At 38.9% G+C, this 26,283-nt stretch overlaps 1 protein-coding gene across 2 annotated transcripts; it reads right to left on the bottom strand.

The window, feature by feature from the left end:
* Positions 1 to 10,680: 10,680 nt before the first annotated feature.
* LOC5570817 (ring canal kelch homolog) lies at positions 10,681 to 23,102 on the bottom strand. 2 transcript variants are annotated; one of them, XM_021846513.1, is made up of 5 exons: positions 22,568 to 23,102; positions 21,282 to 21,437; positions 20,822 to 21,223; positions 20,654 to 20,750; positions 10,681 to 15,641 (listed from the first exon to the last, which is right to left on the bottom strand). In XM_021846513.1, the coding sequence occupies exons 1-5, from the start codon at positions 22,681 to 22,683 to the stop codon at positions 12,174 to 12,176; spliced, it is 4,239 nt and encodes a 1,412-aa protein (XP_021702205.1). In that variant the 5' UTR covers positions 22,684 to 23,102; the 3' UTR covers positions 10,681 to 12,173. The 2 variants fall into 2 exon arrangements, with proteins under 2 accessions (XP_021702205.1, XP_021702206.1); XM_021846514.1 differs by having other exon boundaries at positions 14,514 to 15,641.
* Between the last annotated feature and the right edge of the window lie 3,181 nt (positions 23,103 to 26,283).

The raw sequence follows: 26,283 nt of genomic DNA, 5'->3' as shown, positions 1-26,283 counted from the left end.
ATTCTAGCATTCTCTCAGCAAACTAAAAATGTTGCATCGAAGGAAATGATAGTTATAGTGATTTGAAGAGTCAAGATCATTTTCAAGCAATATTTTTATGTTGAAAAAATCCCGTAAGCTGCATTGTTAACTATTCCAAATAAAATCAAATAACCATGAAATAGAGAGGAGGAGGGCGATGACAACGCTTCCAGACCGATCGTAAAAAATGGGATCAACTGCTTTGCTACACAATAACTAAAAAAATTGTCAATTACATCTATATTCGTGCTATATAATGTACCTTGCAGAGAATATTTAGAGTCCCTTAAGAATCGAGCTCTAACTTAAAATTTTAAAGTAAATTTGTCTAAAGTTATAAGAATTCCATCAGTTCACAATCGACATCCCCATATGATACCATATCTCTAGATTAGTGAGTGCATCATTGTTGTCGTTTTCTTTTCGTCCATAACGGTTTCAGACATACCGCGTTCCTGCTCCACTATCCGGTAATGGTAAATGCCCACTTTGAAAGATTGACATTTTGCACATAAGATCATTAAAAGGCTGACTCGATAGACACGCGCCAACCCGATATCCCATTGTTTGCACTCGTTCAATGGTTCGTTCCAGGAAATCACGCGCAACATCCGTAATCCGCATAGTTGCTCCCGTGGCGTTCCTTCATCCGATAGCCACGCATCAATCTCAGAAATGCTCTGGATTCCTTAAGTACACGAAGCAGGAACTCCCACAAATCCAGTTTCAAAGTTTCAACTAAGGCAAAGGAAATGCCGGAGCGAGCGTTCATTGGCCCGGTAGCGAATGATTTACGTTGCTAATACGCTTTGACGAATCTGACATCGGTACAGAAGTAGCAAAAAAGTTGTTTGCTAACTTAGCCAGACGTGAATACGTTTGCTTTTGAATGGTATTGTTCCCGATGCGACATAAACCACACCGTCTGGGTGCCCTACAGCGCAATGCAAAGTCGGCCGTGGTCAATCCCATAAGAACTTGAAACCGAACAAAAAAAATCCATTCGTCAAGGTTCCACCTGATTTCCTCGCAATAGGATTTGTAGTGGTTCTTATTTCGCATACGCTTGGACCTGTCGGCTACTGAACGGCGACGGTCGGGTGGTGTCCAGTGCTAGTAATCATACATACAATCATCAATCTAGAATGCCACCACCGCTGTTGATACAGATTAAATGGTTGGGCTAGAGACTTAATACACCAGATGGAGACTGAATAGGAGCAATTGTGACCACCCGCTGACTGATCGAGATCGGTATCTAGAACTTGATAGTACAGCTATCCCACCAAGTGGGATGCTGATCCTTTCCGCGAACTCAGAAACTAGCTTAGATGGAATTGTGTTTTATCTTAATAAGGGATGAATGGATTGGTGCCAATGAGCATATAATGTATGATAATTCACAATTGTCATGATCGTAATCGACTGATAAGTTCCTCAAAATAATATCCTATGGGTTTCGGAGATCATTTTTAGGAAATGGGCCACACATGGAGAGATTTCTGTACCTCCCTAGTGTATCGCCAAAAGCAATCACTGGAGATTCTGGGTGTGGTGACTACTCGAGAGGGAGACAGGATTTGACTTAGACAGAGTCGTACTATAATCAGAAGCTATTACAACAATCAACGATACAAGGTGACAGAATTGGTTTGGAAAATGGTAATCAACACTCGTTTGCGGACTCACATATGATACTTGATTTATACATGAGATTAGGCGAGTTCAGATTCAATAGAAACATGCACTATTACGAAAAATTGTCGGGAAAGCACTTTAGAACCATTGATAAGACAAGTTATATTACAGAAATTTTGCATCATAAATTGTCTTTGCATCATCGCCATTTTCGATCTTCATCCCTTAAAGAACAAATGCACCTAATTCATCAACAATATTTGAAGCGTTGAGGTTCAATCTTTTTATTCATTGTGGCGTTACGTCCCGACAGGTACAGAGCACTTCAACAGTTTTCAACTGGGAGCCATGAGCGTAGTCAGAATGTTCATGTCAGAGTGGGAACCGAAAACTAGAATACGAATTTCACGCCAAAACGATCGTTATGAAATATTATGCTATGACGGACATTCTTTTTCCTTCTTAGTGTGCAAATTGGATTCGAACATGTGTTTTGGTGTAGTTTGTTGTCTTAGTAACGGATTCATTTAATGCAGGGACCCATAAGCTGTGATCCATGATGACTAGACCTGTTCATATTAAAAAAATGTCTGGAAATCTACCGGTCAAGCAGTATTCGGAATTCTCATGCCAAGAACAATGTCTGGTAAAATTTTCAGCTCATTTGATAAAGATTTCAGTATGCTTCAAGTTGAAAATGTGTTTTGGGCTTATTTCAAGGTTTGAAAAATCATAACTAGCATGTGAAAAATCAAAACCACTTGCAATTACCACTATTTGAAAGCTAATTCTATTCTGTTAAAGTTTGTCGAACACGCTAATAAAATTAAATTGAGTTTTAGCATTGTTTGATGCAAATTTGTTCTCCACAGTACCCAGGAATTACAGTTTTCTCAATATACATGGTATATAAAACATCCATTGGCATTATTTTTTCAGGCCCAAGTCAACGGGAATCAAACATAATACATTTATGAATTCATTGACCATCAACAGCTTACATGTTGCTTGAGGCAATTAATTACAATAAATGCCCAAAGATCGAAGACCGCATCGCAACCTGATGATAGTTAAATCATGCATGACACATGTACCGAAAACGAATGAATTGAACAAGTTAGCATTGCTTTTTCTTTCCGAGTGATGATTGTTTTGATCGCATTTCACTGATTATTTAGAACGATTTGAAAACAATTATCATCATCGACTGAGAAAAGGCAATGCTAACGTGTTCATTTTTTGTGTTTTTTGAAGCGCACGGTGGTGCTCTTGGCTCACCCACACTGGATTTACAAATGTGCTTCATAATTACCTATATTTTACAATTTATTTTCGTAAGGTAAATGGTAACTTTTAACGGGATTGACTTTTAGATATGCATAGTCTTCATGTCAGGAAATTAAAAATCTGAAATTTTCATGCAGGCAAGCTTTTCAGTGAAAACACTTCCCGAAAAATGAGATTTTCAAGAACCTCGAGATACAAACCTCAACCAAACTATGTTAAAACTTGCTCCAATCATAAAATCGTGTTCGGCAAACGTTCGTAGAATTGAATAAACTACTATGTAGAGGTATTTCCGATACATTTTGATGTTTCGTTCGGTAGTTATGTTTTTTTAAAACTTGAAAATAGCCCAAAAACACATAATTGAATTGAAGCACAACTAAATTTACTCTAAATTGAGTGAAATTTTGGCCAGAAGTTCATTTTGCAATGAAAAATCAAAGTATTGGTTGACTGGCTAGTTTCCAGACATTTTTGAAAATATGAATAGGTCTAATGATGACTTGCCAATGGGTCCAAATCTGAGACGAGACTCGCGAAGACGGTCTTCTTTTTCTGTGTTTGCTGAGTTTTTTTCTTATTCCACTTTGTGTTTATACCAATTATGCGCAAGCCGTTCAAACCCTCACAAGAACCTCTCAGCAAAAAATGATTGAGTTTGCATCACATGGAATCATAAATAACCGTTTGAGTGAAATTTCATGCCAGCAAACGTAGCAGTCATTAGAAATAATTAATCCTCTGCTTAAATTAATCAGCAACTTTGGAAAAAACTGCTCCGCCGATCGAGGTTTTTAATAACAGTTTACTTTGAACACAATACTTTTCACTTTTTCAGCCATGAAAACGGTGGGCTGCATTTGACGTTTCGTGAGAGGGGAATCTGGGCTGCATATGACGTTGATATTTTTCCTCATCGCGAGTCTCTCTCAGGTCCAAATAATTATTGGTTTTCTGGATTAATGATTGAATGCAAAATCAGATCTAAGTGTGCGTTGACAGAAAATGGAAGCAAAAATTTTCTGCAGCGTCAGTTTTTTTGAAGTCCTATGGATCAATGCACGAGTTCACTTATTTGACGTTTGAGCGGTGCCGAATTCACTGGTTGCTATGGTCACATAAATAACACGGCACCGCTAAAATGTCAAATAGTGAACTCGTGCATCGGTCCATTTGGAGTTTTATTTTGTTTTATACACGTGAAGAAAAGTTTGTGTACTCATTTTAAAATCTTCAAGTTAGTTCGTGTTGGTTTAAGTACGTTCATTTCGGGATGTGATGTGTCAACCGTGATATTGTGCAGCAATACCCCCACTAAGGATTACCGCTACACGTTGGACTGTCAGCGCGCTCCTGTTTCCTCTTAAACGATTCCGCGACGACGGAACGTTTCAGCTGAATGTTGGATCCGGTGAGTTCGTTTCAATTGGGCCTTACATGGCCCGTGTTTTATTAAGGGCTATTGGCGATCGGGTTTGTTCCGATCAACTTAGATCGGCAAGCTGCACAATCTGCGGTCAATTTCGCATCTGAGCATTTCAAAAATTATGCGAGAGTTATACTAATGACTACTTCACTACCCTGGTGATCACAATAAAACTTGTTAACTGGAAAATGGGTTCTTGTAAGTCTATCGTGGGAATTTAGTAGAGCTGGTTGAAGCATTTTTTATAATTTTGAACTACAGGATACTTTAATAAGACTATTTATGATATATTACTATATATTGGGTATTGGGGAGGGGTAGCAGAAGGGAGTTAATTGAACTGTTGACTGGATGAAAGTGCGTGGGATCGCCAGCCTTTTGTCATGAGAAAACAGCCAAAGGTCTTGAAAGATATTAACTACACAGAAAAAAATATTTAATTTTCAATGTGATGTAATCTGAAGTATACTGTAAAAATAAATCAAATTCGTGTGTTGTTACAGCATCATGTAAATTTAAATGATTGTACATTCAATTTTCAACTAAAAATGGTTGAATATTACATGATCGTGTAAATTTAAAGTGAATTCGATTGAAAAATAATGGATTGGTCGTTGAAATTTGAGTTTATTTCGATGCTCCAAATATGTGCATGAAAATAAACTTAATTTTACAACATATTTTTAGCTGTGTAACCCTGCTACAACAAACCATCAGGTAGATCATTCCATCCCGATATGATTCTACAGCCATAGGTAATCCTTGCGCTGATGGTGGCTAAATAATCATCATCATCATCATCATCATAATGATTGAATGCAAAATAATTAAACTTCGAATATGTTGTTATTATTATTATTAGTAATGTTCTAATTGTAATGAAATATAATAACTTTAGATGAGATATTTCAAGCCTTAACTTACATCAGCAGTTCTGCTTAAAAAAGAATTCAAAATTCAGTGCGCATCGTACTTTCGTGCTGTGCGTACACGAATTCTCTCTGCTCTTGGAAGTTTTTTTTGAACTACCGTCGATGGGGGTGACAATGGGTCTGGGGGGTGAGATTGGGTCAAAACGGAAAAATATGATTTATGAAATATTTCAGCTAATAACGGTGATATTACTAAAATTAATAATTCATATCTTAGGGAGCATATTATTACACATAATTCATCACAATATACATTTTTAGAAATAGTAGTTTTTGTTTACTATATCAATAAACTTGTATGTTGAAATTAGATAAAATTTACAACATTAAATTTCTCCTGTGCAAAGTATCACGCATGTACATTAACCTCTACCGTTATATTAGTAGAAGGTTTAAAGTCTTTTCATTACACTTCACACGTATTTTCCGGAATGTATTTGATTTTTCAACAAAAATTTTATTTTTTTCGGTACGGTGTCTAAAACATCAAAAATGGGGGTGAGATTGGGTCAAGCAAGAACGACAGTAAATGAAATTGTAAGTCCACTTTTTTGACATATTACGGTGCCGGTAGTTCTCTTTTTCATTAAGATATGTTTATTCTTTCTAAATACAGCATCTCTGAAACATCAAACTAGTCTACTTGAGGATTCCGTACATTGAATAACAATGCAACGCATTTTGACAACTTCTCAATCCAGCAACTGTGTTTCGTGCGCAGCAACATCGTAAAATTTTATCAAATGGATTTTTTTTTAATTTAATTATTTTTCATTGTTTTCATATTATAAAAACATCTCCTGGAAGTACAAATGAGTTGGAACATTGAAATATCGTGATTATGACATCAACATCTGCCTGAAATGTATTGATCGTGGAATGTCGCTCCGAAATTTAACTATTTGCGAAGAATTGAAATAATCATTTGGGGAAACTGAATAGGCTTCATGTCAATGGGGATGAGACTTTGAAGACAATTCGAGAAAAAAAAAGAAAATGTATGTAAACTTGAATGAATGTTGTGTTTACATATTTTTTCTCATAGCTCTTCAATTTTTTGGTATAATCGTTCTTTTAAGTGGGTTTATCATACTTGTGAAACATCTTAGATATCATTTCATCTTGTTTGCATCGTATTTCATCAATATTCTTCAGCTGTGAATGGTTTTGCAACCATATTATCAAAAACAAGTTATTTCAGTTACAGTGACCCAATGTCACCCCCTCTATGGGGTGAGATTGGGTCATTTTTCATTCACTTCTGGTAACGCTGTGAATAAATATTTTTCTTTAATGTTTTGAACAGTTGTTAATGTACCATCAAAGTACATACACACCAAATTTGAAATTTATTGGAGTCAATTGCGATAGTTATTCAATAAATAATTCGAACACATCCCTTTTTGACCCATTGTCACCCCCAACGACGGTACCTTAAGCAATAAAACAGTACTTTTCAGTGCTACATCAACAGTACTTTTCAGTGCTAAAATCAAAAACGGTACTTTTCAGTGCTACTAAAACAGTACTTTTCAGTACTATTTTTTCTACTATTGATCCCTTTACGATCCTTGTTTGGACCCGAGCCTTCGATTTTTCGTTGGACCCGTTGGCGAAAGCTACCGGTTGTAATCCTTCTTGGACACCGTCTTGGGAAAAAACCTCTCGAAGGTCACGTCTTCTTTCATTTATTCACTAAACATGGTTGCAACAACAAACAAAAGGAAGGGTGAATCTCTGAATTCACAATTTCCTTCCAAAAAAGTGGGATTTAAACGTGGCAAGAATGGAAGAAAAGACGTTTCTCCGGAATGCGAACTTTCTTCCAATGGTGAAATGAATAATAATGATAATTGTATCGAAATGAGCCATCAATTCGATGCTCTAGACAAATTTTCTGAACACCAAATCGAAACAGCCTCTAGCACAGGCGCTCTGATTCAAGTGAGGAAGCAAAGAGTGCCGTGATCAGTTGTTCCGAATTTGGGGGATTTAGGCAGGAGATCTTGAACTCCATTAGGGGAATCAAGGTTTCCTTCCAAATCTCAAAGAAAGGAGACTGTCGCGTTTTGCCGGAAACTCTTAAAGATCGAGAACTTCTTCTCAAACATCTTGAAGAGAAGAAGCACATTTTTTTAATAATGACGACAAAACTGAACGTTTGTTCAAAGTCGTCTTGAAAGGTCTCTCAAGTGACTATAAGTCACCTGAAGAGATCAAAATAGAATGAATGATTTACTTGGATTTTCCCCAGAGAACCCAATCTGGCATTGTTCGGAAAGGGCTTTCTCAAGAATATTATTTTGTTCACTTTAACAAAAAATAACTAAATAATATTAAAGCTTTATAAAAAGCAAATCTTATGTTCGATGTCCGTGTGACAAGGGAACTTTTTCAGAAACCTGGAGAAAATTACCAGAACCCCACTCAGTGCCGTCGGTGCCAAAAGTGGGGTCATGGTACAAAAAATTGTCGCATGGATGCTACAGGGGATAGGCAAAATGATTGAGATATGCAAAATTTTGCCTAAATTCAAATGCTCATAACAATATGAAAAATTGATGAAATTGGATGCATCCGGAAGCATCCGACGGCAAATTTGGTATACTTTCAGGAACTTGCTTGGCCATGCATATTTACCACTGGACACCGGAGATGTTCCAGATTTTCCGAGGTCATGTCTAAATGTCATTTTTTTTCTGTCGCTTGTATTTTTGTGCGGTATAAATATGGATAGATGTTTACTATTTTCCTAGAAACTAGAACTAATAGGAAGTTGAATGTCGCCGGACGCATCAAGATTGCTTGGAAATCTTCAGAAATATGACCATTACCGTAAAATGGTTGCGGAAAACATGGTCAGTCATGTTTGTATTCCCAATTATGTAAATACTATACGGAACTATATCCAAGTGGGCACCAACCTTACAAATGATGTTTCCAGCAGCATATTCAGAACCATTAGATGTATAGACCACTTTTTAGAAGGTTCCAGGTGCCCTGGGGGAAGTGGACAATTAGTAACATATCTGGAACCATATCAATATGCGTATCAAACTTCATGATTTTCAAAGGTTTCTGAAGCATTTCCTGCACCATCGGCTGCCATGACGACTCTATAGTAGGTTCCAGGTGCCCCCGGGGATGTGGCCAATTCAAAACATGCCCGAAAACACATCAGTATGGGTATAAACATCAAGATTTTTGAAGGCTATGCTGCTAGAAGCATTTACAGAGCAACATATTTATATAACTACTGTATAATAGTTTCCATGGGCCCTGGGGTATGTGATTATGTTCCGAATTGGTCACATCTCTAGGAGCCCATGGAATCTACTATAGAGTGGTTATTTCATCTTGTGGTTCTGAAAATGCTCCACATCCTCCAAGTCACATGGATCCTACTGTTCATGGTAGAAGGTGATTTTCAACAGGTGAACGGCCAAATTGGCCAAATCCCCCGGGGCACCTGGAACCTACTATGAAGAATGTGGTTAGCGCCACCTAGCAAACGAATTCCCAAACAGCAGCCATCTAGCCCATCAGGATCCTGAGATATCCGTTGAAGGGATGATGTGGCCAATTTTTGAAGCCCAAGACATCCGGAATTACTCTGGAACCACTCGGACCAAAACTTTCCAGCCTTAAACTAAAAGAGTTTTTTGGAAACTTCTGAGAATGTCAGTGAAATCCATCAAGAAACGAAAAAGTTATACAGGTTTTAGTGTGCATTTCAGCATGCAAAAGTATGTTGGTCGGATGAAGGTTAATATAAGTAGTTGGGTTATGTTAGCCAACATTAAGTGTAATTGTCCGGGCTTTATTTACGAATGACCTCCGGACTCCCACAAATCACGACTTAACATATTTGTAATTAAACTTTTCGAAACTTTCAAAAACCATTGAAGCGGTATCATTTTTTCTTTTTCTTTTTTTATCACATTAAACGTTTTAGAAAATTAAAAATGGTCCTTAAAATTCATAAAATGAAACAATAGGCAAGATTTACAAATACTGAATAAAAAAAACACTGAATTATGAAATTAAGTTTAAATGAGATTTTTTTATTTCTGTTGGGTACTTTTTCGCCAGTGACTAGTTGTTGGAACTATTGTGGCATACCTTCAAAAGATAGTAGGGAACTGTCTCTTAGCACATTCATTAGTATCAACAAAGTTTTTTACTAAAAAAGAGGGACAAAAGGCTGTGGCCCTAGGGCTCCGAAGTTTGTAAATCCGGCATTTTCAATTGATTTTAAATTTTGTTAATGATTATGTAGCTAGCAAAACTAGAATCCGGCGAATCGTTTCTAACGTTACAATTAATTCTAAATCGTTTCTCACTTTACCTCTTCTTACATTTTTCAAGCTCTATTGTTTGCAAATATTGCTAGCTTCTTCCGAAAATTGCTTCGTGGGGTATTAGTTATAACTATCAGCAGGATTTTTGGGAGGTACTTGAAAGTTGACTGGTGGACTCCAGAGAACCATTGAAGAATTCTTACATTACATTCATTACATATTAGATAATATACAAAGTCTTTGGGGCCTTCCTTAGCCGAGTGGTTATAATCCACGGCTACAGAGCAAAGCCATGCTGAAGGTGTCTGGGTTCGATTCCCTGTCGGTCCAGAATATTTTCGTAATGTAAATTTCCTTGACATCCCTGGGATCGTACCTGCCACACGATATACGAATGCGAAAATGGCAACTATGGCAAAGAAAGCTCTCAATTAATAACTGTGGAGGTGCTCATAAGAACACTAAGCTGAGTAGCTGGCTCTGTCCCAGTGGGGACGTTAGTGCCAAGAAGAAGAAGAAGATGATATGCATCTAAAATAACGTAATATTAACCTTTTTTTTCTGCGCATTGACCAGCAATTTCAGCCTGACCGTTGACACAGGTTCAGAAACACGCGAATTTCATACTAATATTTGAGGGGCAAAGGGGTGTAACTGACATTTTGGTCGATTTTGAGTAGAATGAAAAAATCTACAGCTTTCAAGCTTTTGAACGGTATATTTAGGTGATTTTTCCGTCCAACAGAAAAAATAACATAATTCGTAGTAGCTTCTTGTTTTGGCTCCCATACAATTAACCCTCTAATACCCTATCATGAAGAATGATATGCCCAAACTCCAATGAATTGTTGGAAGACCTTAACTAACAAATATTTTTTTCAGTTCGAAAATGAAGGTTAAATTTTATCGTAAAGTGCCGTAGCTCAGCGCACCTAAGACTCTTATTCTGATTTCCCATTTTGGAAAAATTCTAATAAATTGGAATTGATTGTTAATCAATAAAATTTCAATGTAATCATTGTCATGTGGGAAGATTTTTAATGGAATGTGATAAAGAATAAGGCAGAAAACACTCTTTAAATTTTAAATCCATTTATTGAACGCATGTAATTCAATCCATAATCCAGTTTGGGATGTATATTGTTTATATGACTTTATGAATATGATTCACAATTACCGGAACTACAGGTCAATTGTCGTAGCTATGAGTTTCCAAACATTTTATGACTCGATATAGTTATGGTTCGTATAGTTCATGCTACTTTCAATCGGTCACTAACTGACAGACTGCTTAAAAGGGTATATATTTAAAGTATCACTATTCCCGTTATAAACTGTTATAAAGACTTGTGTTATACGTGGGTACTGTTTTTGTTAAGATTTCAAACCCGGTTCGTTCTCTTGACCTTTTTCATTCCTTCATATGTTGCTTATACTTTGTTTCTTGCGAATAAGATCCAATTATTGAAAACGCAAGTGTCTAGAATGCATACCAAGTTCGAAAATTCAACAAAAACAGTACGTTACTCCAACGGTTGTTCTTACAACTATATCTGAGAATTAAAAAGTACAATATTTTTCAATCATTCTATGCATTCCGGTTGAAAGATTTGACAAATTTGGTAAAATAATTGTAGATTTCCGATCTGTAGGTCTCACCATTACTCCATTTACTGAGATTTGTACTGATAACTTATGCTTCATTGTTTTCGTTATTCGTGTGCAATGTATGTTTATTTATGTGTGTGTCTTCGTAAGTATGCTTGCGTTTCAATGCTTCGTTCGTTTTCCATATGACAATTGACTAACTTTCCTAATAACCATGCATATTCCATATCCATTTACTTGTGAATGTATAAGGAAAATCTAGATATATATGTTCAACGAAAAAATGCCTTTGAAAGAAAAATGTTTTGAAACGGTGTGTCAGTAAGTGCATATGATAGGCCTCTGCTAAATGGTAATCATGTGAGTTTTATTATCGTTTGTGTTTATTGTTGCTCAAACTGGCGCTGGAGAAATTACGACGAGATTGTTCGATTCGGTCCGAAACTATTTTCTAAATTCAACATTTGTCTTTGTTGCAGTAAACGCCTTAATTCTATGTTTTGACAATTGATAACCTAATCGCTAAATGCGCATTTTATTATATAATTTACCAATAGTTGGAAAGAGTGCTTTTACGTCGATAAATGCTCTAATCTCGATCTAGATTTTGTTCTTTGTCGAATAAAAAGTGTAAAACAGAATATATTAGTAATAAATAGAATATATCAATAAATATTGAGCAAAGGGAATCGAAAGGATCATAGACCTAAAAATTGCCACAGATTTAAAGAATACATAGTATAGAATTAGAACTTTTTTTGGAAATGATGAAATGTGCTGCTTAGAGTTTTTTTTGGGATATTCTTAACTGTATTGTTGTCACTTGACTAAAATACATAACAGAATTGAGTTGCATACCATGGGCCACAACTGAATCATGTTAATTAAATAGCAGCATTGTAGAAAAGCGAACATGTCCATGCAATAGTGTAAAGAAGTCTCAAGAGCGTATGTATCAATTTAAGTAATATCCACATTCTTTTCATCGACGACATCATCATCGGATCCGGAGGATTCCGCAGCATTATCTTCAAAGTTGGATGATTCCGACGTCTCTTGTGATGAAGCGCCTTCCTTATCTTTTGTGGCGTTTGTGTCTCCCATGTCCCCGATATTTTCCATGCACTGCATGCTGCTGCTAGCACCGGCACCACCACAAGCGCTACTATCCTCAGCTGGCCCGCCAGCATCGGACGCAACGGAATCCATGACAAATATCTCCGAATCAGATGAAGAAGACGCTGGAGTGCCACCTCGCTCCGGTTGTACTGGAGATACGGACGATTCCTTACTTTTCGGTGGTGAAGCAGAATTTGAACGTGAAGTAGAAGGAGATGCTGATGCGTTGACAACAATAGTTGGAGGGGTTTTGGGTGCTTCACGACTCAACCCAAGTCTTTCATTATCTTGCTGATAGTCGGTGGCTCGGAAAGTTCCATCAGTTATACGACGAATTTCACGAGGACGTGGAACTGAACTGGCAGGTCGGAAACTGTTGTCCTCAAAATTGAATGCCCAGTTACGGAAGGGATCCCCACCGTTACGCTCTTCTCGGCGATTTGTACCCGAACGGGCAGGGCTCTCCGATCTGGCACGGTTCACATAGCTAAAAGCGGATCGAGACCCAGCAAAGTCCAACCGTCCATGAGGTGAGTCAACGGGGACATTTTCATATTCATGCTCCCGTAAACGCGACAATTGCGGTGTATTTCTAAGAACTCTTGGATAGCTTCCGTTCATGGTAGGGTACTCTCTGGCTGGTGGAATGTAGTCGCCGTATTCATGGGAACGCATTTCAGCTTGACCATCCAGTTGCATTAGCTCTTGGTGATTAGTAGTACTTCCACATCCATCACAGTTTCGGGAGAACATAAAATTAAAATCAATAAACTTGTAATCCGGCGGAGCTTGTCCTACCCACATGGGAAGCCATTTATTCACCAACAGCCATTGCAGAGATGGTTTGGTTACACGATTTACTTGGTTTTCTGCTTCTTTCTGATCACCAGAGCTGTTATGAGTTTCCTTTTTGGATTTGCTCTTTATTTTTGGGATAGTTCCTGTTACCTTGGCTATCGGTGCCAGTGGAGTAGCAGATGAAGCTAGAGGTGGTCCAGCAGCACCAATTGCTTCACCATTTGGTACACCTCCGGATGCTCCTGCTTGACCAGAACTTCCATTCTTACTTATATTATTCATGGACTGCGAATTCTCTCCCCCTAAACAGCTAAAGAAACTCTTTACATTTACTGATGAAGAATCTTTCCCGGCAGTACTTGTTTGATTGTTATTACTAGGATTCAGTCTAATGTGTCCGACTGTACCAAGATGGCTATGTCCTAGAACGGCGTAGTGCCCTCCGAGACTGTAGTGATCAATATTGCCACAAGAAGAGCTCAGATGGCGTTCGATGCGCCCTACACCGTGACCAATAACATCTAATCTACCAAATATACCGCGGTTGGATGGTCCAGCCGCTCCGTTACCAAATGACCCTGTATTTTGGTAAGCAGGTTCCTCACGAACTCTCTCGTAAACGTTATCAAATTTGGCAAAGTTCTGATTTTGATAGCGATGGTACTGATAGGATTCGGTGTCGTCAAAACTTCTTTGACGAGGTGCCCTCATACTGTTGTGCGAATATCTTGGTCGGTTCAGATCCAGATGAAGGTTTTGGTAACGCGGTCCAGTCGCCATCGATTGTTGATTTTGATAGTAGTTGTTGCGTGGAACTCCTCCGCCACGTGGTACATCGTATCCGGCAGTTCGGTCATACAGTTCATTGCGATAGGCTAATGATAGATATTGTTGCTGCATCTGTAGCATGCTTGGAGGTGGTGGTGGGCCAGGGACGACTCCCGGTTGGACGTTATTGCTACGAGGTCCCATACTGAGTGATGATGGTCCCGGTCCTGGTTGGGGTGGTTGATTTGATGGCATACCAAGAAGAGGATTTCCTTGTGGAATGATTCCTGAAGGATTTTGAGCAACGGCAGGGGCAACCGCAGCCACACCAGCATTCGCGGCAGCAGCGTATTGTTCAATTGACTCGTAAATGTTTTCGTAGTGTACATTGTTATTGTTGTTGACATTGTTGTTATTGTTATTATTGGAAGCTTGATTATAACCTACAGCACCAGCTTCTGAGTTCAGCCCTTCCGCTTGACTATTCTCGTCATCGTTGTTTTGGTTGTTATTCTGACTATTGTTATAATTATTGTTTGCACTACCAATGATCGAACAATTCGCATACCTTGAGCTGCTTGCTGCTGTGGCGGCGGAAGCGCCCTGCTGTTCGCTTCACATGGGCTTATCTATCATTGCTACTCCGGCATAGCTACGCCCAATGCTCATCGAAGCTGGCAGTAACCGCCATGTGTTCGTTTCTGGAGTGTAAACTTCCACTGAAGCCAAATTTGACGTTCCATCATCTCCACCCACCACAAACAGCATACCCATATGGGCAACCACTCCAGCGTTCCGTCGGCAAAATGCCATATCGGCAACCTTATGCCAGGTATTAGTTTCCGCATTGTAAGCCTCAACTGACTTCCTCACCAGTGGTCCATCATGACCGCCAACTGCATAAAGAATGTTGTCAAGAACCCCTACCCCAGCACCACTTCGACGATCTGTCATCTCCGATACTTGAGTCCATGTGTCCAAAGCCGGATTGTATCTTTCCACCGAAGCCAAGCATTGTCTTGAAGCACCGTCGTATCCTCCTACCGCATATAACAACCCATTGACCACACCAACTCCAACTGAACTTCGCCTAGTGGACATCGATGCAATCAGTCTCCATTCATGTGTTCTAGGGTCGAACATCTCTGCCGAGCTCAAGCCTGATGAACCGTCAAAACCACCAACCGCGAAAATGCAACCATTCAAAACGGCCACTCCCAGAGTTGACCGTCGTGCCTCCATGCTATTACAAGTACTCCACTGATCCTGAACAGGGTCATAAACATCAACAGTGCGTACCCGCAATGACCCATTGAATCCCCCGATAGCGTAAACCCTATCGCCTAAAACGGCTAAACCAGCGCGGCATCGCCGCGTAGGCATTTCCGCTACCTGATACCAACGTTCTTCGCGTAAATCGTAACATTCTACGGATCGGATTGCTTTCGGTGCCTGTCCTCCGATGACGAGAAGCACCTTGGGAAGCCCAACGGGCTGCCGTGGAATGGTTCGAGGGGTTTTGAAGGTCGTTTTCAGCTCCCCCTTCAACAGGTGGTACTTGAGCGCCTCGATGATGAAGTCCTTGCACTGGAGATCTCCCTTGAGCAGCTGTTCCTTTTCGACTCGTTGCACCAGGTATTCTTGCGAGAGCAGCGGTAGTCGGACGTGTTCCATCAAATCAGCCAGAAATGACTGCCGGGTGCAGATATCGTACTGGAGCCAGGAGATTACACATTCATAAACCTATAAAGAAAGAAATGGAAGGTTTGTATGAAACTGAATCTCTGATTTTCCAATTAAAGGTTGCAGGTACATTTATCACATGAACCCTCTTCACCACCCTTTCGCGTTAAAAGTTATTAAAGTTTTTGTGATAAAAAATATTTGACTTTCAAGACGTTTTATTAGAGTTACAATAATAACACATCTGTAATTTTTTGATATAGGGAAAGTGTACCAGTTATGGCTATAGTGGTTCCCTATTTGGACATATGTAAATTTTCGAATACTTTCACATTTTGAATACTTTTGGATGTTATTTGATATATTTGATGTCTAACAAGTTAAATACACAAAATGATTAAAAGTTTTTAAATCAATAAAAATATCACATATGGCGAAAAAGGGAACCATTATATCCATAACTGGTACACCTACCCTAATATACAATTTTATTTTGTCTGTTGAACGCCGTCAAAAGATATTTTTTATATTTGCCCCAATCAGAGATATTCACAATCAAAGTAGGCATGTTTTTGAGAGAAAACCAACAATAACTCCTAAACGGAAGGAGATAGCGAAATTTTTCACTCATCAAATTACGCATTTTTCAAAGTTCTGAAAGTGTTTCATAGACTACTTTGATGAGAAATTTGAATTGAAAACTCTAGAGCCAGAAAACCAGTTTTTTTTCGGACCACCGTATGTCACCGTAGGAAAAAAAGCTCTAAATCGATCAATTTAAGAGATACAATAAAAACTTTTTTTGACAAAGTTGCTTGAAATTAAATGGTCTACAACTTTGCTGAAGCATGTATAATATAATTTCTACAAATAAGAAAGTTAGTAACACAATTTCTATGAAAATGTGGTCCACCCTAATTTTCAATAAAACCAAACAAAGGGCTCAACTAATACAAACAACTTTGTAGAAGACCGTTTTTGTCTAATGTTTCATTCTAAAGCTCAAAATGCATCTTTCCGCGTAAAACTGATTCCTGGACCATAGTGCAGTGGCACAATCGGAAAACGTTCCTGACGAAAAGTTTTCTGGACTAAAGCTGGAATCGAACCCGCACTTCTTGGTTCGACGTGACTAAATGCTTGGTAACATTAACTGCACAGCCACAAATCCCACAAGATAAAACAGAAGTTTCACATTTTGAATTCATCCATATATTTGAAAGAATACCTTTAATAATTTCTTCAAATGTCCCTCAACGCATTAATTTAGAAATTCTTTTAGGAAATGATCCAAAAATTCACATGATATTCTTCCCGCCCAGAATACCACGGAAATTGCTTTAAGGAGTATCTCGAACCAATTTTTTTGTAAGAAATTATTATTTATTCGAAGAACCCTCCTGGAATTTTGAAATCATCGCGAAGAATTCCAAAAAGTTCGTTTAATGTAAAGATATTTATAAGTTTTTCAGCAAAATCGCTATGAAGACTCCATCATTTTTTTTTTTCTGATTTTTTAACAGAATTTCCTTAATACTATTGACAGGGTAGATTTATCAATAATCAATCCCAAAATACCCAAAATAGCCGAGTAGTTAGAGTCCGCGGTTACAGGGCAAAGCCATGCTGAAGGTACTATAGTTCGAGTCTCGATCGTCCCGGAACTTCCAGTTATTCCTACAGATACCTAAATGCTTTCGACATTCTTTTTCTTCTCCACGAATGAAAAGCTGAAAGAGCTGCATCTACCTAATACCCATGTAGGGGGCGGACCTGGTGTAGTGGTTAGAACACACGCCTCTCACGCCGAGGACCTGGGATCGAATCCCATCTCCGAGATAGTCACTAAAAATTTCAGTGACGACTTCCTTCGGAAGGGAAGTAAAGTCGTTGGTCCCGAGATGAACTAGCCCAGGGCTAAAAATCTCGTTAATAAAGATAGAAAAAAAAATACCCATGTACATCATTTTGATGAATCTTGGAGAAACAGAAATTGCTGCAGAAGTTTCAAAAGGTAAAAGTAGAAATTTTGTTAGGAACTTCCCAAGAATGTCTATGATCGTTTTGTTTTTGTAAGATGAAGTTTCAGTGTTAAAGATTTCGTTACTTCAACTGATTAAACTGGTTTGACAGTTGGCGATCGATAATAAGAAAAAAAGAAAACATTGTAGACAGTTCGTGAATCATAAAACCCAAAGTAAATACACGGAGCGCTGTCTTATCAGTTCGAATACTAAACTAGCTTGTCGTTTATTGTAAGTAGAAAGTTTCAGTTCCTATTTTGTTCTACCAAAACCAGACAGATGGAAATTGAAACTTCTAAACAAACCCTTGCAACAAACAGCACAGCATGGCTTGAGCGTTCCATTTCGTCGGTAGTAATTGGTGGCCGAGAACTCCCTCAGGGAGCGTGAGTGAACGACTGATCACTCATGAGTTCCCAGATCACGAGTGAGTAACCGAGCTACGTGCACCATGACTATTCCACGTGCTTTAAGAAGCTTCCGCGTTCTTCTAGAACACGTGGCGCGGTGCTATAAATACGCGATCCCTTCGCGTAGTGCAAATAGTATTCTTTCAACCGCCGCGAGTTATATATCGAGTGAAGGGTCCAAAAGTGAACAGTAGTGTAAAGTGAACAGTGTAAATAGTGTGAAGTGAAATAAAGTAGTGCATAATAGACTAGCAGAATCAGTGGTGTTGATTCCCTTCATTCGAAAATACAGTCACCCGACTCGACCGGAGTTGGTCACGATTAACGCACCAACATAGTGGTCCTTCGAGCCGGATCCAGCGCCGCCCACCGTAGGAAAGGAATCGACACATCCGCCGCTCGTCGAGAGCTATTTCGGCACGCTTGCGTTGTGACCGAACCAGAGCGTGTATTCCAAAAAGGATTCTGCTAGCCATCGCCGCCGACACGTCTACCTGGTGCCCTCACCAAGAGGTGTATCACCCGTTCGAGGAAGTGATCATTCGCCAACACCGCGAGTAGGCACGTTTGGGTCCACAACCAGGCAAACGTTCCGAGAGGACAGGATCACTATCGCCGCCCTATCCGACACGGCTCCACACCGTGTTTCTTCCAGCTGTTCACTTAATCCGCCCGTTCAGCCGACACGTCTGCTTACTGCCGTCATCAAGACCTGTACCACTCGCCCGAGAAATTGAACAACCACGCGAGAATTTCCGGCACGTTTGCCTGGTTGTGTTCCCAAACGTGTATTTTCTAGAAGAGTTGGTTGTTCACTATTGCCGCCCAATTTGACAAGTTTCCGTGGGTTCAAAACAACAAGCTGTTTACTATCGCCACCGCTTATCCGACACGTTTGCACGGTGCCTATACTGGGACGTGTATCGCTGAGAAGAATATTAGATTTGCAGCCCATTCCGACACGGTTCTGTGGTGTCTGTACCACACCGTGTTCACTATCGTCGTCGCTCATCCGACACGTCTGCGCGCTACCAATACCGGGACGTGTTCAACTGAGGATAGTAGTATCCGTTTCGCCGTCCAATCCGACATGTTCCCGTGGTGCTTTGGCCACAACGTGTACTGCAAGAGAAACCAGTTATTCACTCAAGCCACCCGTTTATCTGATACGTCTGCCCGATTCTCATACCGAGACGTGTATCGGAAGACAATCGTTTCGCTGCCCAACACGAATCACTGACACGTTTTGTGGCACTTTCCTAAAGCGTGTAGCACTAAGACGAACCGTCACCCGGCTATTCGACATGTCTGTGTGGGACTTGAACCAAGACGTGAATCCGTTAACGTAAGTTTGTTAGACACCCGCCAAACGCCGAAGACTCGCAGCGCAGTGTGACTGTTACGACCCGACACGAATCCCAACGTCCTGCAGTTTCGAATTCTATCCGAAGACGCTATGCAGCAATGTTTCATGCCGAAAATAGTATCCACTAAACCGAACGATCAAGACGCTGCTTCGTACGACAAAAACGCCAATTGGAAGACATCCGTTGATCCGAGCACACTGAAGAAGTTTTCGCCGCTTTTACGCCTTTGAGCCCACGTAAGTCTAAAGCTAGAGCGAGTACAAAGCGCACTTGCTGCAGCCAAGGATTAGATGAGCCTGCCTCGACTCAGGACGAATTTGAAGAACGTTGAGGACGCTTACGTCGATTTCAGCACCGTACACAGCAATGCGATTGCGATCATTCCAAAAACCGCTCTACAACGACAGGAGGAAGTATTCGTCGACTTCGAAGATTGATACAATTTTCTACGCACGATGATCGAAGATCTGATTATCACCCAAAGAAAGAGCCCCACTAGAGCTCCGAATCCACAACAACAAACGTTCAATAATCCGATCCCTACTGTCGATGAATATCGCGCCAACTGAAGCGCATTTTTACGTGATTTTTTAATGACTTCAGATTAATGTTTGGTTATTTCATGACTCAATTTGCCAATTTTCATCACCGAGATCGAAATCATAAGTGACAGCTGTCCGTATTTATGAATATTACTTACATTTTCATGAACCACATTCATGATTAGGATTAAAAACTTCATGATTTCATGAATCAATCTGCTGCTTTTTTACTACAAAACAGGAATCATAAATGACAGGTACCTAAATGTATGAACAATGATTATCTTTTCATGAATTTTGTTCATGGTTCCAGCAAACATGTTTCATGATTTTAATTGACACTTTTGTACACTAAACACTGTAAACGTAACGTACAGCTGGTGTTACAGTAAAATTATGCTTGATTTTATGACATTTGGTCATGGTGTTTTTATAGAATGAATTCCTTGTGTCGAGTGCCGCCTTTTTTCCCGTGTATATCTATTATGGGGAACTCAGGTTAATTTCAGGACCCCTAGGTTCGTCAGAATTTTTCTGAACGGAAATATTTCAAACCGGTAACTGAATCCGTTAACAAGAACGAACGCTGCGCTTTGGTGTATTCCAAAACTACTAATGGTTTGAAGGTTGATTTTCTTCTCCTTTTTCTGGTAACCTGCTAATAACAACGCAGTTTTGCTCCCCCTTTTTCCTAGAAAGCATAACTGTACGGGTTGAATTCATACACACCTTTTCTTCTGATGGAACAGAGAGGCGATCACTTTTAATCAAATTTACGACTTGTTCGCTGGTGAGATTCAAAAATTCGTCAAACTGAACAACTTCCCTAAAATGATGACGAGAACCAATGTTAGTATAAATATCAGCTAAAACCCTAAAACCATGCAAACCACTCACGAAAAGTGCTGCTCAATGTACGTCTCGGCGTAGTTCAATAGATCGATGCACCCATGGATGTCCGCAAAGTCCCGAATCCCCAAGCAATTACTGGGATCCAATTGGGTTTGCAAGTAATCACAGCATGCATCTCGGACATCGGTCAACTGCAGCAGGTTGGCCGCCGTCAGCAGAACCTGCACGTTATCCTCGGTGACCTCGACTACCGAAGTGTAAACGTACTCGATCAGTAGCTGCAGCGCCCGATGATCCACACCCTGTAAGGTGATTCGATCTTGTCGGCTTTCCTCGAAGCCTGTGAACATGGCGTAAAAGTACGGACTGCACGAGGCTAGCACCATTTTGTGTGCGGGTATCTCCATGCCATCGGCCACCAGTATGACATCACACAGCAGATTTTGTCTAGAAAAATTGATAATTATCAATCCGATTTGATGTAGATACGATTTATTTTAATTACTCTCGCATATTATTCATCGCCTCAAATGATCGCTGTGTGTGCACATTGTTACGGTAGGCTCCTCCAACTGTCTTGTCTTTTCCATTCGACCGCGGTAGCTGCTTCTGGGAACTCTCATCAAGCGAGTTCTGACTGGCATACCGAACCAGGATACAACTGAAATCAAATAAAAGATGGAGCTTATGTGAAAATGTGTGCACAACTTGAAACGAGTTTTGATCGGACAGTAATTGACTATTCACTAATAGCTAAACAAATTCAAATACACAGTTTCCTTTGTATTATTTCGATAATAAAACCACTATATCAACTCATTTGAAACAGATGGATGAAACGAGCTCACCAGCCGGTAGAAAAACATTTGCGATAACTTTACAAATCAACTTTCAATCAATTTTTTCTGATAATCACTGTAAATAAAAACCCATTTCAAAATCAATTATATCCTTTGAGTTCTTTAGGTATACCATCAATATGGCGTACCTTCAAAACAGACTCTTCGATTTAATTTAAACTTTGTCATGACATGCAGGATATTCACAGAAAACGACTGGTGAGCACAGATTTAGTGGAGATTTTTTTCTGATAAAAACGGACTGGAGAGTATCGTGTCTGTATCAATAATATACTCTACAATCTTTTGTTTTGGTTTTGAAACAACTTCATTAAAAAAATAATATTGTGCTACTTTTACCCGAATGTCGTTTCCCCGTACGCCATTTTTTCAAATAGCTCATTTTCCGACAAAGTTTTTGACAGTCATCAATGTCATAGCTCTATACGATTAAAAGCTCTTCTTTATTTGATTGGAAAGATCCGGCAGCAAGAGTCAAGTCAAAAATAACCTAGTATCTCCTTCTTTTGATTGCTTCTTGTTTTTATTTTCTGATCACCCTGTCATTTAAAACTAATCATACTCTGTCATACTCCGTTTCGAACCAAACCACTTTATGTGGAAAACGACATTTGGTGAAAAGTAGCCCAATCTAAAAAAAACTAGGAAAAGTGAAACGAACCTCGAAATCTATTTCAATGCTTTGCATACAATGCCAAATAAACAACATTCACCAGATTTCCCTAAGCAGCTTCACTTTTCAGAAAACAACGATTGACCTTGTTTCGTCCATTCATGTTTTTATCCCACCATTCACAGCATACGATACAGAAGATCAACAAAAAAAAACGTAAATAAAATAAGCTCACCCATAAGATATAAACATCACTAGTGAGCTTATGAGAATGAGAAGAGCAACCCTCACAAGAAAAATGAGAAAAAAAAATCTTACCTTCCTCTCTCCATTGTGCCCTCGGCAGCAGAATTTTGGCTGCTTCCTGTGTTACTGTTGTGACTATTGCTTAGATTGCTCATGATATTCAGCGTGTACTGAATGAAAGATATCATACACCACCCAAGCCGACGATTTCCACTCTTCGCTACAAACGCATCCAATTAGTTACGTTTCCCACTGGAACCAATACCCTTTAAATGGAACTCAGCCCCGAAGCCAAACCCCGCTCGTCTTGATGTTGTTGTTGTAGTTACTGTCGCAGCTGTACCCTATCTTTGTGTGTCTTCCCAACAGAAATGGCGACCAGAATCAACATGGAGTGAAAAAAGCTTCTAAGTTGGCAACGAACACCACTCCGCGGAAAACACTAGCGCCAAACAATGGCACCGACCGCACTCTACAGCTGACGCACGCTTTCGTCACGGGAAAGTTCCATTTTGGTGGAATTATCGACAATTTTCACGCAGCAACAAATTCTGCTGCCATAACAAATATGGTCGCGACAACAAAAAACAACCCTGACAGAGTACGCGAGGTGACAGCAGTTGTCAGCCAATTGGAGTGAAGGGACAATGAGAAGTGAGATGAAATCGCTTCCAATGGGAATTAAGCAATATTCTTGTTGGAATCAGGGCGAATCAGATGCGAAAGAGTAGAAACAGACCAAAATATGAAAAAAAAAGTTAACTACTAGGGTTGTGTAAAATAAAGAAAATATCCTTATATAATTTTAACTGAGTTATTTATGTCAAAAAAGTTAAAGGTTTTTTAAGCCCGATCGAAAAAGCTTATTTTTTCAAGAAGAACACAATTTTATGATACTTCAATATGCTAATTTTATAAAAGATTTCAATATACATGCACAATGACACTTCATTGTGTCACACATAATGACAGCTTGTCCTGTAATAGAAATGTGTACTGTAGTGTAGTGTGATACCCAGGGGTAATTCAAACACAAATTTCAAACGCGATTCAAATTTAAAAAAAAAAAATCCAAAGCATGGACAGTTTTGAAAACTTATAATGATAATAGAAGACTGTAATGATTTTTGCCTAAAATTGTATATTCTATCAAAACCATGAGTATCATACCAGGGAGGCTGTTTCTTAATTGTAAATTGATTTTGATAGTTATTTTTTAGGGCCCACTCACAAATTTCATAACGCTGAAGGGGGTGGGTGGGTGTCCTTAGAATGTTACGTTAAGAGTTAAAAGATCTCGAAATTGAATCTAAAATTTACTGCTGGAATTACCTTGGCATATCATATTTAGCTGTTGTAAAATCTGACCAATAGCTGCCTGCTATTCATGAGATCTGCCGATCATCAAATTTAGCTATGATTCAGAAGCTCCAGGAACGAATCTTTGATGTTATCTTCTCTTATGTCATTCAATTCCCCAGCAAAGTCAGATAACTGGATGATGTCAAATAGGTAACCACTTTCATAATCGCTGTTATCATTTTGATATTCTGTTAGGAATGATTATCGAATCACAGACAAACAGACGTAACACTTAGAACAAATCTCGATCAAAATCATAGTCACGAGGACATGTACGCCCAATGCTAAAATTAGTGTGTTTGGCCGACGGACCAACAGATGGCGGTAGTGTGTAAACGTCAAACGCGAACATAAACGATGTGAGCGCTGCGGGTGGTGGATTGGCCACCTACCATATTTTTGAATCGACCGTTAAAAAGGTGGTCGATGGACTATGATGAGAGTGTGACGTCTGTTTGTCTGTGATCGAATGATAAACTATTGCATCCGTGTTAGAATTTACATCATACAACATTTGTTTAAATAGTGTTGAACGAATTTCAAACCAGAAACTTCCCGTTTTATATTATAGTCATATATATGGTATTCAAAAATATTATGATACACATTTCTTTTTCAACATGAACTCAGTGATAACAGAATTTACTGTTACTTCGTTGTTCGACGAACAAATTTGAGTTCTCATTTTTGTTTTGTTGGCTTGTAATTCAGCATACATTATATTAAAATCAGTTTCCAATGAATAATAATTAGGTTAAAAGAATGTTTATCATTTTGTTATCAATTTCTGCTTGGGAAGTCAAAATCACGTTTTGATTGTCAGAACTTTTCTTTAACCCGGGTAGGGTGTGAATATATTTTACTATGTTGGTCCTAGAGTTCTGCCATTGAAAACACCAGCTCTTGATTTCAACATATATCTTGAAAGGTAACAAAAATTTCACTAAATTCACTTATCTTCAAATATAAATGACCTACTGGCTCGTATTACTGTATGTATTTTTTCATGATGTTTTTTTTAGGAATTTCATTAGAATTTAGGTATTTCTCAAAGATTCAGAGATAATTCCGATGATTCTGTTATTATTTCCTGTGGAATTCCTCCAAGATTTTTTTACGGAATGTTTCCATAAATTTTGTTCCGGATATCTCAAGATTATAACCTGAATTTTAACAAGGATAACAATAGAAATTACCCAGGAATTTATCCAAAGATTCTTTTATGGTGGTAAGCTCCATCGAAGTTAATACGCCAATCGCGTATAGTATCGCGTATAGTAAAATCGAGGATAATACGCGATTGGCGTATTAACTTCGAAGGAGCTTACCACCATGTCCTCCATGATTAAATCGGGTGATAGCTTTTCTTGAGTTCGTTTGAAGGATAAGTGAAAAAAATACCTGGAGGAACTCCTAGTATAGTCCTTGGAAAAAAAACTTGGGGTAAGGATAAGGAAATAACCGGAGGTAAATCGTTGGAGTGCTCAAGGTTTTCTTGGAGAAAGTCCTAAGCATCCTTTGCAAAATCGCTGGAAGAATTTCTGGGAGTATTGGTAGAGGAACGTCCAGAAAAAATCTAGAGCGATCCAAGTATGAGTCCCTGAAAGTATTTCTGATGTAATCTTTGGAAAAATCACTAAAAGATTTATTGAAGATTTTCCATGAGACATACCGTGATGCATCAATACCCGGACGCTTAAGATGAGCCATATACTCAAACGCAGTTTGCAACAAGCTCTAGTTCAGTTTCTCAAAAGTTTTGCTTCGAAACTTATAAGTTGAGATCTAAGTTTGATGAATGTAACATATTTTGCAGTATTTATTAAGATTTAGTCAAAAAAACCGTTGAATTTATATTGCTCGTCGTGTTTTTAAATCCGAACAGATGTTCAATTATGGGTTCAATAACCGGACACACTGGAATCGAAATCCGGACATTTGTATTATTAGCCCATTTACAAGGAATTGATAGTATATATTAACCAACAATCTGCAAATTCATACTTATTTAACCTCTTTCTCGAAATTTCTGTCTCGGTAAAATAAAAAAAGAGCGTTAATCACTTCGCAAAACTTGATTGTATTTACCTGAGTCTGTTTTTCCATGTGACTTCAACTGCATTGGCGTTATAGGAGGAAAATCCACAGATATTTTACTTTATTCCACTTTATGTGCACTATTTATAGTTTATGTAATATGTATTTATTTTTCTTCTCAGTTTTACATTTGTACCCAGTTTCTTATCAAGAACATTGACTGCAATCACCATTCGTCCGGAATTGAAAACAGTGGTTCTAACTCCAGGACAGCCAATTGTACACATAAAATTACATAAGTTTCTATTTTTTATGACATCGACGAAGCCTTTAAATGCTATGTACACAGTAGAGCACAATATCAACATAAAATGACACATTTTTCTCTT

Source organism: Aedes aegypti, chromosome 2 (assembly GCF_002204515.2).
Source record: "Aedes aegypti strain LVP_AGWG chromosome 2, AaegL5.0 Primary Assembly, whole genome shotgun sequence".
NCBI lineage: Eukaryota > Metazoa > Arthropoda > Insecta > Diptera > Culicidae > Aedes > Aedes aegypti.
Note: the sequence above shows the minus strand (reverse complement) of the source record. Positions and strands in the feature narration are given on the sequence as shown.